This window comes from Periophthalmus magnuspinnatus, chromosome 9 (genome assembly GCF_009829125.3).
Source record: "Periophthalmus magnuspinnatus isolate fPerMag1 chromosome 9, fPerMag1.2.pri, whole genome shotgun sequence".
NCBI classification, from domain to species: domain Eukaryota; kingdom Metazoa; phylum Chordata; class Actinopteri; order Gobiiformes; family Gobiidae; genus Periophthalmus; species Periophthalmus magnuspinnatus.
In genome coordinates, this window is record NC_047134.1 from 31,406,127 (window position 1) to 31,419,502 (window position 13,376).

The 13,376-nt window shown below is 39.2% G+C and overlaps 1 protein-coding gene across 1 annotated transcript in view; it reads left to right on the forward strand.

The window, feature by feature from the left end:
• unc5db (unc-5 netrin receptor Db) overlaps window positions 1–13,376 on the forward strand; it is a 195,228-nt gene that overhangs the window by 82,349 nt on the left and 99,503 nt on the right. Inside the window, exon 5 of the mRNA XM_055224249.1 lies at window positions 9,729–9,903. Within this exon, the coding sequence (XP_055080224.1) occupies window positions 9,729–9,903 (175 nt within the window). The remainder of the gene's footprint in view (window positions 1–9,728; window positions 9,904–13,376) is intronic.

Here is a 13,376-nt window from a genome sequence, read left to right on the forward strand (position 1 = left end):
AGTGACCAGACATCCCTATTGACCCGGGACAGTCCCAGTTTTGAGCCTTGTGTCCCCTGTCCCAGCAGATTCATCCAGAACAAGTGATTTGTCTCAGATTGTACAGGAAATGCCCCAACATATTGTCAATAAACTGTCAATTGTTTAGTTAAACACAGAAAATGATGCTTGAAATTGACCATAAGGCAAAAAAAAAAGCACTAACAGAAGTCCCTTAGATTATGACTGACCCACAAGAGAGTCGATAATGAAGAATGTTACGCTCTATTTTCACAATTTATACCAACCAGACCAACCCGGGTGTGTCCCAGTTTTTAATTTTGAAAATCAGGTTACTATAATCTTACAGTAAGGGTCAGATTGGAACGTTTGGAGTATGTAGGTGCCACTTAAATACATTTTGAGAAAACAACCAATGAAATGTATAATAGATCTATGGAAGTTGATTAAATGAAATAATAAAACACTGGATTGGGCAGTATTTTTTCCAGGTGAAAGTTTATATGCTGAGAGAGCAAGCTGACTATAAAAAATAGTTTTCATTCACACATATTACATTATTAGACTGTCTACTGTTCCACTTTGTGATGTCATGAAGTGGTAGTTTTCAAGTTAACAGCTACATTTTACGTTTAGTTCCACAGAGATTGGCAATTCCATGGCTGAAATCATTCAAATGATTCTAGTGAAGGTGTAAAGAGTTTAAAAACACAGTGTAGCTTTATACTTCCTGTATTACCACGTGACATCACAAGGTGGAACAGAGTTTTTTCAATTTGAGAGAAGAATTCGGCCTAAATATGCAGGGTTTGTGTGTTAAACGTGTGTGAATGAAATGAAACGCGAGGAAACAACATTATAACATAGATCAGAAAATAATGTAATACGAGCCCGTTAATACTACATAAAAAAATACTCATATAGAAGTACAAAGAAGTTGCAGACTACCACAACATAAAATATAGTACTATAGTAAAGTAAATATATGGCGTCTGTTTATGTCAGCATATCCGCGTCCTCTACCTAAACATGACTCATCTCTTCACCTCCATTACACCTGTCCATTCGTGCCTCTCCGTGACCTTAAAGACGCCTTTGGACTTCGGGGTCCTGGCTCCTCCCCCTCGGCTCCGGGTTGGGTCGGGTCAGGTCGGGTCTGCTGCTCGTCTTCATCAGCATTCTTCCTCATCTTCGTCAGCGGTTAAAATGTCCTCCGCCGTGACACTGGCTACACTGCTCTTTTGTCGTTTAATTGTCTCCTTTAACGTGGCATTACTCACAGTCTAATCACGCGGCACTATGGTGTGGATGGAGAGAGTTTTTCAGCAGATGACAAGAGAAGGTGGAGGAGAGAAGAGAGTGGGTGGCAGTGGTTAATAAAATCACATGCACGCCCTCCTCCTCTTTTCCTCTTTTTCTCCCTCTGGCTTTCTTCCACTCTTTCGCTCCTTCTCTTTCTTTCACTCTTTCCTCCATCTTTCCTCTGCTTTATCTTTCTTTCACTCTTTCTCTCATCTCTATTTTTCTTCCACTTTTTCTCACCTCTCTCTTTCTTCCACTATTTTTCTCTCATTCTTTTTTCTTTTCTTTCTCTCCCTATCTCTTCCACTCTTTTTCTTCCCCTCTCTATCTTTTGACACAGCATTCTCTTCCTCTTTTGCTCTCTTCCCTTCATTCTCTCCCTCTTCCTCTCTCTTTCTCTGATTCTTTCTTTCACTCTACCTCCCCTGCTCTATCTTTTGACACAGCATTCTCTCCCTCTTTTGCTTTATTCCCCTCATTCTCTTCCCCTCTTTCTCTCCCACTCTCTTCTCCTTCTCACTCTTTTGTTCACTCTATCCTCCTCTCTAGATTTTCACACAGCATTCTCTCCCTCTTTCACTCATTCTTCCTCTCTTTCTCTCCCTCTCACGTTCTTCTCCTTTCTTTCTCTCTATCTATCTCCCCTTCTCGATCTTTTGACACAGCATTCTCTCCCTCTTTTGCTTTATTCCCCTCATTCTCTTCCCCTCTTTCTCTCCCACTCTCTTTCTTCTCCTTCTTTCTTTCTCTCTATCTCCCCTTCTCGATCTTTTGACACAGCATCCTCTCCCGCTTTCACTCTGCCTTCCCCTCTTTCTCTCCCACTTCCCACTCTCTTTCTTCTCCTTCTCGCTCTTTCTTTCCCTCTACCTCCCCCTCTCTATCTTTTGACACAACACCCTCTCCCTCTTCTGCTTTCTTCCCCTTTCTCCCTCTCTTTCTTACACATTTTTTTCTCCCCCTCTCATCCAATCCTTCCTCTTTGCTCCACTGTTTTCTTTTTATCTCTCTGTCTTACACACACTCTCTCTCCCTCTGCTGCCCCCCCTCCCTCTCGTCTTTCTCTCCCTCCCTCTCTCACGCACACATATTACCCAGAAGCCCTCAGATCAGTAGACTTGACACTTGTGACCGAAGTCTAATTGAAACAAATGCACCAATTTAAGTGTCATTCTTCACATCTTCTGCGACTCATCTGCATATGTCTCCCTTCTACTTTTCTCCTTCAACAGTGTATTCTACCCAAATACAAATATATAATCTCAATTTATATAAAAAAAATATTGTACAGAACAGTTATAAACACATTTGTCACCGCACTGTATATTTCCATTGCGCTTGTGTCTGCTCTATATTTATAATCCATGACACCCGTGGATCATTACGCTATAATTTGCACGTTTTAAATAGCAATATCCATCTAAAACGACTTAATAAAAGAAACAAATCCGCTGACTTCCACGTTAGAAAACTGCGGCGCCTAATGGGAGCGTGCGTCATCACAACAAAGCAGTCGGCACCGGTTATGGATAGCATGCAGGGAGAAAAAAAATAAAGTACAGAGAAGTGGGTAAAGGTGAAAACGGGGGTTGATCGATCGTATAGGGGTCTTGAAAATAAACTTTTAAAGATTGCTCAAACATGCACGAATCACTCCAAAAAAAAAAACAACTTCGGGAGAGTCAAAAGTGACAGGGAAAAGCTCTGAAAAGGTCCGGTTTAATCTCAGGTTTGTGTTCTGTTAAATAAACACCATTATTACTGAATATCTGCAACCTCTGAGCAGACGGCACTAAAATGACAAAAAAAAAGCATTAGACAAAATTATTAGCTGCTCTTAGTACAGCACTTGGACACTTTTTCCATACTTTTAGCCTGGATATGTGTCTGGAGGATCAGTCTATGTTTCAGGTTGCTATGGGAAACCTGAAGAAGACCATTCAGATCAGTCGCACTTTGAAGAGCACATTTCTTTGCTGCTGCTATTGTGAGCAAGGCTAATGCTCTCTTATAAGGGTTCAGGACAGTCCTTCAGGAAACCATTGTCTGCGCTTTGTATAGAATATTAGCTCTTTGTAATGCAAGACAAGTACAGATTTTCAGAGGAACAGCTTGGTCCTATTGCATGTCGGTTTGCTGCGTACTGAAAGCAATTTGTTATAGCTACATGCGCCTATAGAAGATGCTATGTATTATACTGCATATATACATTTACTTGAGGAACTTTTCAATCCAATTTTAAGTAGTTTTGAGTAGTTTTTAGACAATTCTTTCCCCCGTGAATGAGTAATATATTGTACAGTCTAACAGTACAGTCGTAGGCTTAGTCACAGTGGGACGTGTAACCATAAGATACAAAACTTTATGTTGACAATATGAAATGATTTAAACATTTGTGTCTCTTGCAGAGCTCCTTCGGATCTGATTTAGCTTTGTCTCATTGTTGTGTCTAGCCTTTGAAAATACCAGATTTCGTGCATTATTTAAAGTTTTGTCCTTTCAATCAACCTCAGTAGTTTAGTTTTAGTTGTGTACAGACCTGGACTCTTGACTTAATGTCCATTTACCTGATTTTGTCCTGTGTATTTGATCAAAATTTGTCCCGCCTCAGCTCTTGTTCACTCTTTCCATCTAATTGTTCACTCTTTGCATCTTGTTCACTCTTTGCATCTAATTATAAAGTGTTTTATAAGCGTTTGATAATCAGGAAGTGTGTGTTAGCATGCTAGTTGATGTGAAAAGTGCATATAAACCCAACGTGGTGAACAGTTAGGGCAGGGGTGTCAAACACATTTTCACCGAGGGCCACATCAGCAAAATGGCTGCGCTCAAAGGGCCAGATGTAAAATAAATGTAACTACTTTTTAAACTTTTTAACTGTTTCTGTATTTATTACTTATTCAACTTACAAATATTGCATATTCATTTGCATAGATGTAAAAATATAGCTGTACACACAATTAATAGAACAGTGTATCTCTTCATAAAATAACATGTTAAAACCATCTTGAGTTTGACACATATGAGTTAGGGTATTTGTAATGTAAACAGTAAGTGATGAATAAGTTTGGACCACAGCAAACTATTTAAAATGAAGTGGTTCTGTTTTTCACATTTTTAAAAACAAATCAGGTATAGCGCCTTTAAGTAAAACTGCTCGCTACTCTGTCCAGCTCCGTTAACATACAACTATAACCAGAATGCCGCTAAATCCGTCCTTCATTACCCAAGTGGTAGGCTGCTAGCTAAAGGGAAGCCTTGCCCAAAACACAAGCTACCACCACGTACTAATTACCTCTTTTCATGTTGTAAATTTCCCAAGATAATTTAAAACCAACACATAAGGAGGTCAGGGAGAGGAGTGGGGAGAGGGTGTGTAACGCTTTGTGCTTGTATTCTATGACACATTACTTTAATCATGGGAAAATTAGCCTGCCTCTCCCCTGCCTGTTATCTACAAGATGCTAGCGCTGATGCTAACGGCTATCTTTTAATTGTGCGCAAAACAGGGGCCTTTGAAGACTGGGTGTAAGGTTTTAGTGTGCCACGAAATATAAGCCTGAGTCACGGCAATTATAAAAGTGTTTGTTTGGTAGTTTATATGGAGGAAGTCAGTAGGGAAGGAGGAGATTTGTTGATATATAGCATAGCATAGCATTCGTCCACTAATCAGAAAGTTGATGGTTCAGTCCCTACTTCCAATAGTTTGTTGATATCTGTGTACACTAGTATGCATGGGTGAATGATTTCTTAATGTAAATACCTTTAAGTGCGCCATTGGAGGTTATTATTATTATTATTATTACTTTTTTTTTTCATAAAATGTGTGCTGTATAACTTTTTTGGTGCAGAATACGTCACATGCTTGACTCCATGGCGATGTTATTGATTTTCAGAGAATCTTCTTTAATGTTGTAAAATTTACTCTAAACGACTAATCTCTCGCTGCCTCTACCGTTGGTGTCACATGACCTGCTCTCACCTGGCTGAAAAGTTATCTTGTGAATAGACATTAGTTTTACCACAGGGCTCCGTCTTGGGGCCCAAATTATTTATTCTGTACATTAATTATGTCTGTGAGGCAATGGATGCACACAAAATGCATATATATTGCAAAATGGAATATATATATTTAAATTAATCACATTTATACTGAAAGGGGGCCTTTCAATAAATTGGTGGATATTCATGTTGATGAAAAACCTTATTGGAAATTGCATATTAGCGCTCTCCAGACAAAGTTAGCCAGTGTAGTGTTACTTCTCTGGGTACATTTTGGACTCCATATTCTTACTTGAGTAGAATGTTTGGTTATTCCTCTCACTGTGTGTAAGGTTGTTTTCACACATGTTAGTGCACTCTGTGGATCGACCCCAGTGGCACTAGATTTTGTTCTGTTCACTTCACTTTTGGGTCGGTGGTCTTTTCTTTCCTCTCTGGCTAAATTCACTGTGAAGTCGATGCTTGCTGGAGAAGGCAGAGAAAAAACTTTTTGAATGACACACAGACAGACTCAGGCACAGACAGAGGGAAGAGAAATGTCTCGCTGATATAAAGTTTATCAAATTTTTTCGTACTTTCATAATTCTTTGGATCAGATATGTATTTGAGTAACATTATTTTTAAGTAATGATACTTTTGAGTACAATTTTTCACAACTCTACCCACTTCTGTGTAACAACTATTCACTCTCAAAATGATTTATTGCAATCAAATGTATCTGCTAATATTCAGTAAAGTTTCCATGTATGGAATAAGCACAATTTGATGGCTTATTTTTCTTTGTTGTCTTTGCACCCAGTTGGATCACTTTTGATGAAAGGAGTGCCAGAAGTTATAGCTGAAGTTTTATTTACTATATTTCACATATTTTTGTTATCTACAGTATAAACCCATTATTAAGAACAGGACACACTTCACAAACTGACAGGCGACGAAAAATAAACACATTTCTATTTATTTTAAGTTCACTCGCAAATCCGAATATCCCCATTATCCACACCCCCACTCCAGCAGACATATTGGTTTGGGCAGTAGAATAACAGTGTTGTTATAGAGACAGTCCTAATGAATGTGCTGTTCAATAAACAGCTGGCGGAACGACAAGAGACACAAGATGGCTGTCAATCAAAGTCATAACCCTGGTACAATCACAGTCTCTGTAGAGGACATGAGAGGTTGCCGTGGAGACCAAACAGACTGCAGACATGGAACATTTAAGGAACATATGGAAATTTGAACCTCTGCTACCATTCTGTGACCTAAGCAATGGTTTGTGCTTGTGAATTTGTATCACTGGTGAGTTGACATACATGTTTTAATGGACATATGGCCAAAATAATGTCCAGACAATTAACACAATTTTCCTAGTTTCTCATGTTAGTAACCATGCAGGTAGTTGTAATGAACATGATTTGAAGGCAGAAAACCTCAGAAAGCATTAAAGGATGATTTATAGACTTTTTACCAAAGCAGGAGACTGTTACCCGTGATGTAACAAAAAGTACATTTTGTATAGTATCTGTCCTTTAAAGCCACAATAGTATGTTTTGTGTTTCTAAGTTGAATTTCCAAGTACATTGATTGAGAACCAAGTCTCATTTACGACAACCGGGTTAGTGTGGCTATGGACGCTCCTAAAACGCCATTATGTGATTGTGAGGAATACATAGAAGTAGGAATGGGAGTAGTGGTATGGAAATATACTGACTGAGTACTAATGTAGATATTGATACTGTTATGCAAATACCAATGCTAATTAACATATCAAGCATCAGTTTTAAGAACAGAGGGACCAAAACCTCCGTACTTATAAAAGTGAACTAAGAGTGAAACAGTGTGTAGGAGTCCTCTTAAAAACCTTTTCAGTTAAGTGCCTCTCTTGAACACACTTACCCAGTCAGGTGTGCAGAGTCTACATGGGAATAAGCATACATTTAGACATTTTCTTCATTTTTTTTCCAAACAGCTGCACCAACAGCATCTGTATCAGGTGTCCTGTTTGTACTTCATTGTCTATTTGACCCATAGCGTTAGACCAGTATTGATTATCGGTATCGAGGAAGTTACCACCAAAAGTAGAATCTGTTGGGGTTTTTTTGTTTGTTTGTTTGTTTGTTTTTTTGACTACAACTTCAGAAATATGACATCTATTGCCAAAAAAAGCTTGCGTGCCTCATTCTTGTGCCATCTCTCAACCATTACTTCCAACTCACCCATACCAAAGATCACCACTGTTTATTCACCTCATTCCGGAAGTTGCTGTGGGCGCCGCCATTGTCATTTGGGTCTTTGGGAGCTGCCGATCTTGACAGCAAATAAGTTCTATAGGGACTACAGAGATGTTTCAAATCTCCCCAGAGAATCGGTGCAGTGTGGACTTGACAGCTGTTGCACATAACCATTGAACATTTGACACAAACCAACCTACTTTACATGATATTCTAGCGCCAAAACTTTTCCCAAATTCTCTATTGAAAGGAACAGGATTGCCAGTTAATCAGAAGTGCTACTACAAAGAAAGCGCAGTTTAGTAGCATTTACGGAAAAAGTGCGCAGGGCAAAATAAGGTCAATACACATTCATTGCAGGCTTTTTCTTAAACTTGGCCATTATACAGTATATACATGCTATATGCTAACACATTTACCATTACAAAACACATTGACAACTGACGAATCAACGACCTTCCTGTAGGTTATTAACCCAATAATGAGCTAATATCAATTTGTAGCCATGTAATATAATGTAGTGTTAGCAAACTGCTCTAGTCCTCACTTAAACATTGACCCAAACTCAATATACCCCTGTGCAACCGCCGTGCTAAGGCTATTAGGAAGTCAGAGTAGAACCATAACCAATTACCAGCGCCAGGGAGGGAACGCAATTATGAATTAGAAACTTAGTGCCGCTTTGGTGCGCCGTTGCCGAGCGCCCGGTAAAAGCAGTAAATGATTGGCTGCCCCTGAAAATTACATTTAGGCAGATCGGCGGTGCCTGGTGGATTTATAGGCAAACCTTAATGATAAACAACATGCGGGTTATATGGATGCAAATGGGAGCAGACAGCGAGAGGAGAGGGGACAGGTGGAGTGACGGATGGCAGCTGAATATCATTGACATGAATGAGGAAGATAATAAACGTAGTGATGTGCTGAGCAGGTGGAGCGTTCACATCACAACCGAGGACAGAGTTTTATTGGGTGACAGTGGTTCCGTTGGTAAAGTGTTTGTCCACTGATCCGAACGCTGGCGGTTCAAATCCCGCTCTCGACATAAACGTTAGTTAAGTGAACAGATCCACTGACCCACAGGTTGGCAGTGCGATCCCAGCTCCCACAGGTGAATGTCATTGTGTCTTTAGAGAAAACACTTATGTATGAATGGTTCGGAAAAGCACGTTATAAAAATGTGACGATTTACCATATTTGGGATTTTGTTGAGAAAGTAGTGGTAGATTTCTAAAGGGAAATAATGACAGCTATAGGTACGTTTTTTTAGATTTAAAGTTAATGGTACACTATGTAACTTTTCTGGTAGAGGGTCTGTAACCTGGTTGTCTTCCTAGAGATGTTACTGCTTTACTTATAACGGTCTACAATATGGGATTTAACATCTATTTTGCATTTATTTACAGTAATTGCATGTTTTTGCCCAGAAATACCTTGCATTCTTATTGTCAGTGCGCTGGCTTTTCCATAAATCTGACCTGGAGACTGATAACTTTAATGCCATACTGTGAAACATTCATGGCAAATTAATGACAACTTCATGGAGACAAGCAGGTGACAGCACCATAACAATATACCCTGGACTTGGGGGGGAGTCAGCTCTGCATTGCCTGCTTGTCTCAATGGACGTAGATACATTTATTACTATACTCACTGGCGGACCCTGCACCGGAAAAGTTCCATAGTACACCTTTAACACACTAGATAAGGTGCATTTCTTCTTTTTAACCAACATCCCCACACTTCATTGGTTCTTCATTGGTTTCCATTTTTTTTTTCAAGTTGATTTTAAAATTGTATTGCTTGTTTTTAAAGCTCTTAAGGTCTTTGCTCTTTCCTATTTGACTGAACTCCCGCCTGTCCACAGCTCAAATGGGGCATTAACGTCAAGCAACCAACTCTTGCTGGAAGTCCCCAGAGCCACACTCAAACACTGTGGTGATGGGGCTTTCTCTGACACTGGCCCTAGACTTTGGAACAAACAGCCCTCTGATTTGTGCACTATCACAGACTTTGGCCTGTTTGAATCCAGGCTTAAAACTTATTTATACAGACTGGCTTTTAATGCTTAGTATTGCAAGTATTTTGGTCAGCTTGGGTGTTGTTAAGGGCTCTATAAATAAAGTTTGATTGATTGATTTCAGTTTTATCCCGCTCCTATATCACCTCCTCTCTCTCACTCTCTCTTCGCTGCAGGTGGAGTGGATGAAGAACGACGAGCTGCTCCACCCCGATGACACCACCGACCTCCGCGCTGACCATAACCTCATCATCAACCAGGCCCGACTCTCCCACTCCGGCAACTACACCTGCCTGGCCTCCAACATCGTGGCCAAGAGACGCAGCGCTACAGCCGCCGTTATAGTCTTTGGTAAGTTCTGATAAATACTTTCATAATATCCGCCAGTCCATACCCATTTCCTTGCCTTGTCTCCTGCACGTCTCTATGGAAATCAATGCTTTGCCTGGAATTTTGTCTGGAATGGCATCGTTGAAAACAGCTGGTGCAGCACTGTGGAACATTTCAGGCAAAGAAATAACATCTCCATGGAAACAAGCAAGTGGTATACCTTCCACCAGAAAAATTTACATAGTACACCATTTGTTTTTCGACAAATTGATGAATTATTTAAAACATGATTCTATATAACATAAACAGTGACAGTAGCTCAACAGTAAAAATAGTCAAAATTATTCCTCTAAAGTCTCTCCAAGAACTCAGAGGATTGGCTGTAAACCTCTCCGTTAAAAAGACCAAAGCTGATCATCGATGATTAGAAAAGACTGAATCTCCATGTTTTATTTAAATTTGATGTATTGCCGTACTATCAAGAACAAGTACACAGTTCAAAATGTGTGATTTTGAACTGTTTTGTTTTTAACAAGTTTGTGTATTTGTGTACTTGTTAAGATGTTTTAGACATGCTTCAAAATATCTTTCATGATTTAAGTCAAATTAGTTCCCAGTAGAGTCAATCATGTTTTAAAAGAAATGTTCTTATTCCACTGGCATGAGGTTGATTGAAATAACCAAAATAATTTCAAGAGAATAAATCATAAAACAGAGGTGATATAAAGATTAAAAAAAAAGTCCAATTCCTTTTTATGCAAACCATTCAATATTATTATGTAAGCAATACCATAACTGGTCCACCCACAGTCACATAAACTGTTTTAACTATGGTGACATTTTATGGCCAGAAAAGTCAACTTGAGAAATCACATACACCGGATATTTACTGATACCAGTGTAGTAGTGATGCGCCACAACCAACCTGAGTCAGAATCCAACTTGACCTGCCCAACTCGAAGAAATGGGTTCAAATGTTGGGACCCAGCCCGACCCTAAACTCATGCACATTCCACATTCAAACTAATGTGTGCAGCCATTGTATCTGTGAGGCGCACACCTTACATTTACGTATGAGTATTATTGTTTACATTCGAATGCATTATTTAGGACCCGTTTGAAATCACGTACGCACTCACAGGATATAGTCTAGTGCAGATAGAAGCTTTAAGGAGAGTTTGGACTTAAAGCTCCCTGAAATAGCAGGAGCGAGGAGCCTAACTGAAGCAGCGTGAGGTCGCTCTGGATGTCTCCTTTCTCGTGAGGAGCTTTGTCTTTGCATCATCGGCCTGTATGGTCCGTGACGTGCCTCGTTCACTCGTTCACACTGGAGCATCATTTGTGTGGTTCTAATGTGGAGCTATAAAACAGCACTGATAACACACAATAAAAAAAAGTCCTGTGCCCACGTTTGTTAATCAGAGCTCCAAAACATGCTTTAGGAGAGGCTTATGGTGCTGATGTTTACGCTGCATCAAGTTAAAGCAGAGGAAGGTTCAGACTTCACCCACACACCCACACTTCTTCTACTTCTGTACTTCTTCTCATTGAGTTACGGGACCCAACTGAACCTGCGAGTTGACCCACGTGTCACTACAGCATAGGGACTGAAAACTGTATTTATTTCTGCAAAATAGATCCAATTATGTTATGTAACTGCTATTTATCCGTTAAATAACTACTGAAGAGTTCTGTATGGAAAAAGGCGTTGGCCACATAAGTCAGCCTGTGGTGTTACGTCCAACTGAAGGCCCAATTAGTTGTTTTCAAATTCTACAAAGTGGCGATGTCATACTCCCAGATGTCGGCAAGAGGCAGTTTTCCCTTTGTCATGAAATATCCAAAAGGTAAATGCACAAATGTTGAATCTGATCATTTCTATAACTGACTAGACCCTAGAAATCATTACATTGTAGCATACACCTGTATATTTTAACAATACTCATTTTAGCTGCTCCCATCTGTATTAAATAATATCTGCCTATTGAATGTTGTGATGTCATCTGAAACCCAGCAATACCAGGATATCAACTGAACAATTATAACTTATATAGCTTTTTTTTTTTTTTCTGGATCGGCACTCTAAAAGGACTCTAAAAAGTACTTCAAATTCCCATAGTATCCCACTGTTAAATTACCACATTGAACCCTAACACAATGTTAACACACACTCCAATAGGCCTTTATTACATTTCCTTGAATCCTAATCAGTAACAGTGCCGCCTCTGCCTCTGCTTTCCTTAAGCCATGTCTCCTCTTTATTTAGATCAATGTATTATTCAACAAGTCCATTTAGCCGCGCTCATTTACAATCACTGTGTTCTTTATGAGAGCGCATGAGCCCCTGTGTCTTAATCCCATTTAAGAGTAGTGTTTGTTATTAAGTATTTATTTGCCCACGGCCCCTGCTACTGCTGCTGCTGCTGCTCTGCCTGCTCTCTGCTCGTGATAGCGGCTCCACAACATTTAATTTCGCTTCACGTCAGGACTTGGAGCCCAGAGTAAACGGTCAGAGTCGCAGAGCTAAGTGGTGCAGTCCAGACCTGTCCACTATCATGAGATTATAAGAGGTTTAAAAGTGGGCTTTTAGTTTTTCAAGGTTTAGGAGTTTTGGTCTAAGCAGATAAGCTGAAATGAACTGGGAATCAAAGAACAATAAATGTTGTTTTAACACAGACTGAGGTTACATTTGGCTCAGAATCTGATTATTGACCAGTCTGTTCGAGTTTGACTATTAAAATGTAAACAACAACTTATCTGATTTATTTCTAACTATAGTCCAGAAAAAGTCCAGAAATTAAATCAGATATCGGTGTGCATGTAAACAAAGTCATAGCCAGGGCAGGGGACAAAGTTCGTGTCTATTGTGATTATTAATTACTATTAACCAATGCTCACACTAATTATGTTAAAGTTCATTATTTTACTATTAGTGAATTTAAATACCAACATGCAGACACTTCCAGCAGTGACATCGCCAAAAATGTTGTGCACAGACCTTGTACCAACAGAAAAATGTTCTTTTTAATTAGGCAGAAAAATAAAAACATGATTATTTTTTGATCATCTGTACAGAAACAAATGGTTGCTTTAGTTAGACTTAATACTTGAATTTCAGCTCAATTTTCTAAAATCAGCATATTATTATTATTATTATTATTATTATTATTATTATTATTAGATTTTGTTTTATTATTTTATTTTTATTTTTTTTAGATTTGTGGTGTTTGATGAAATAAAAGAAGCATTTATTGGCCTGTTATGCAATTGGTCATGCACAAACAGTTATGTAGTCATTAGCATTTATGCTAATTCTAGTGATAATCGCTACATCAATGAGCTATGCTAAACACTCGTCAAGTGGTTGTCAGCCACTAAAATAGCTCAGCTCAGATGCCATGTGCGGGGGCGCTACCATGATGTGTCATCCCGTGTTTAAGTCCAAAGTGAAAATAATTGTCCTGTTTCTTGATTTACCAGCACCGATTAACCTG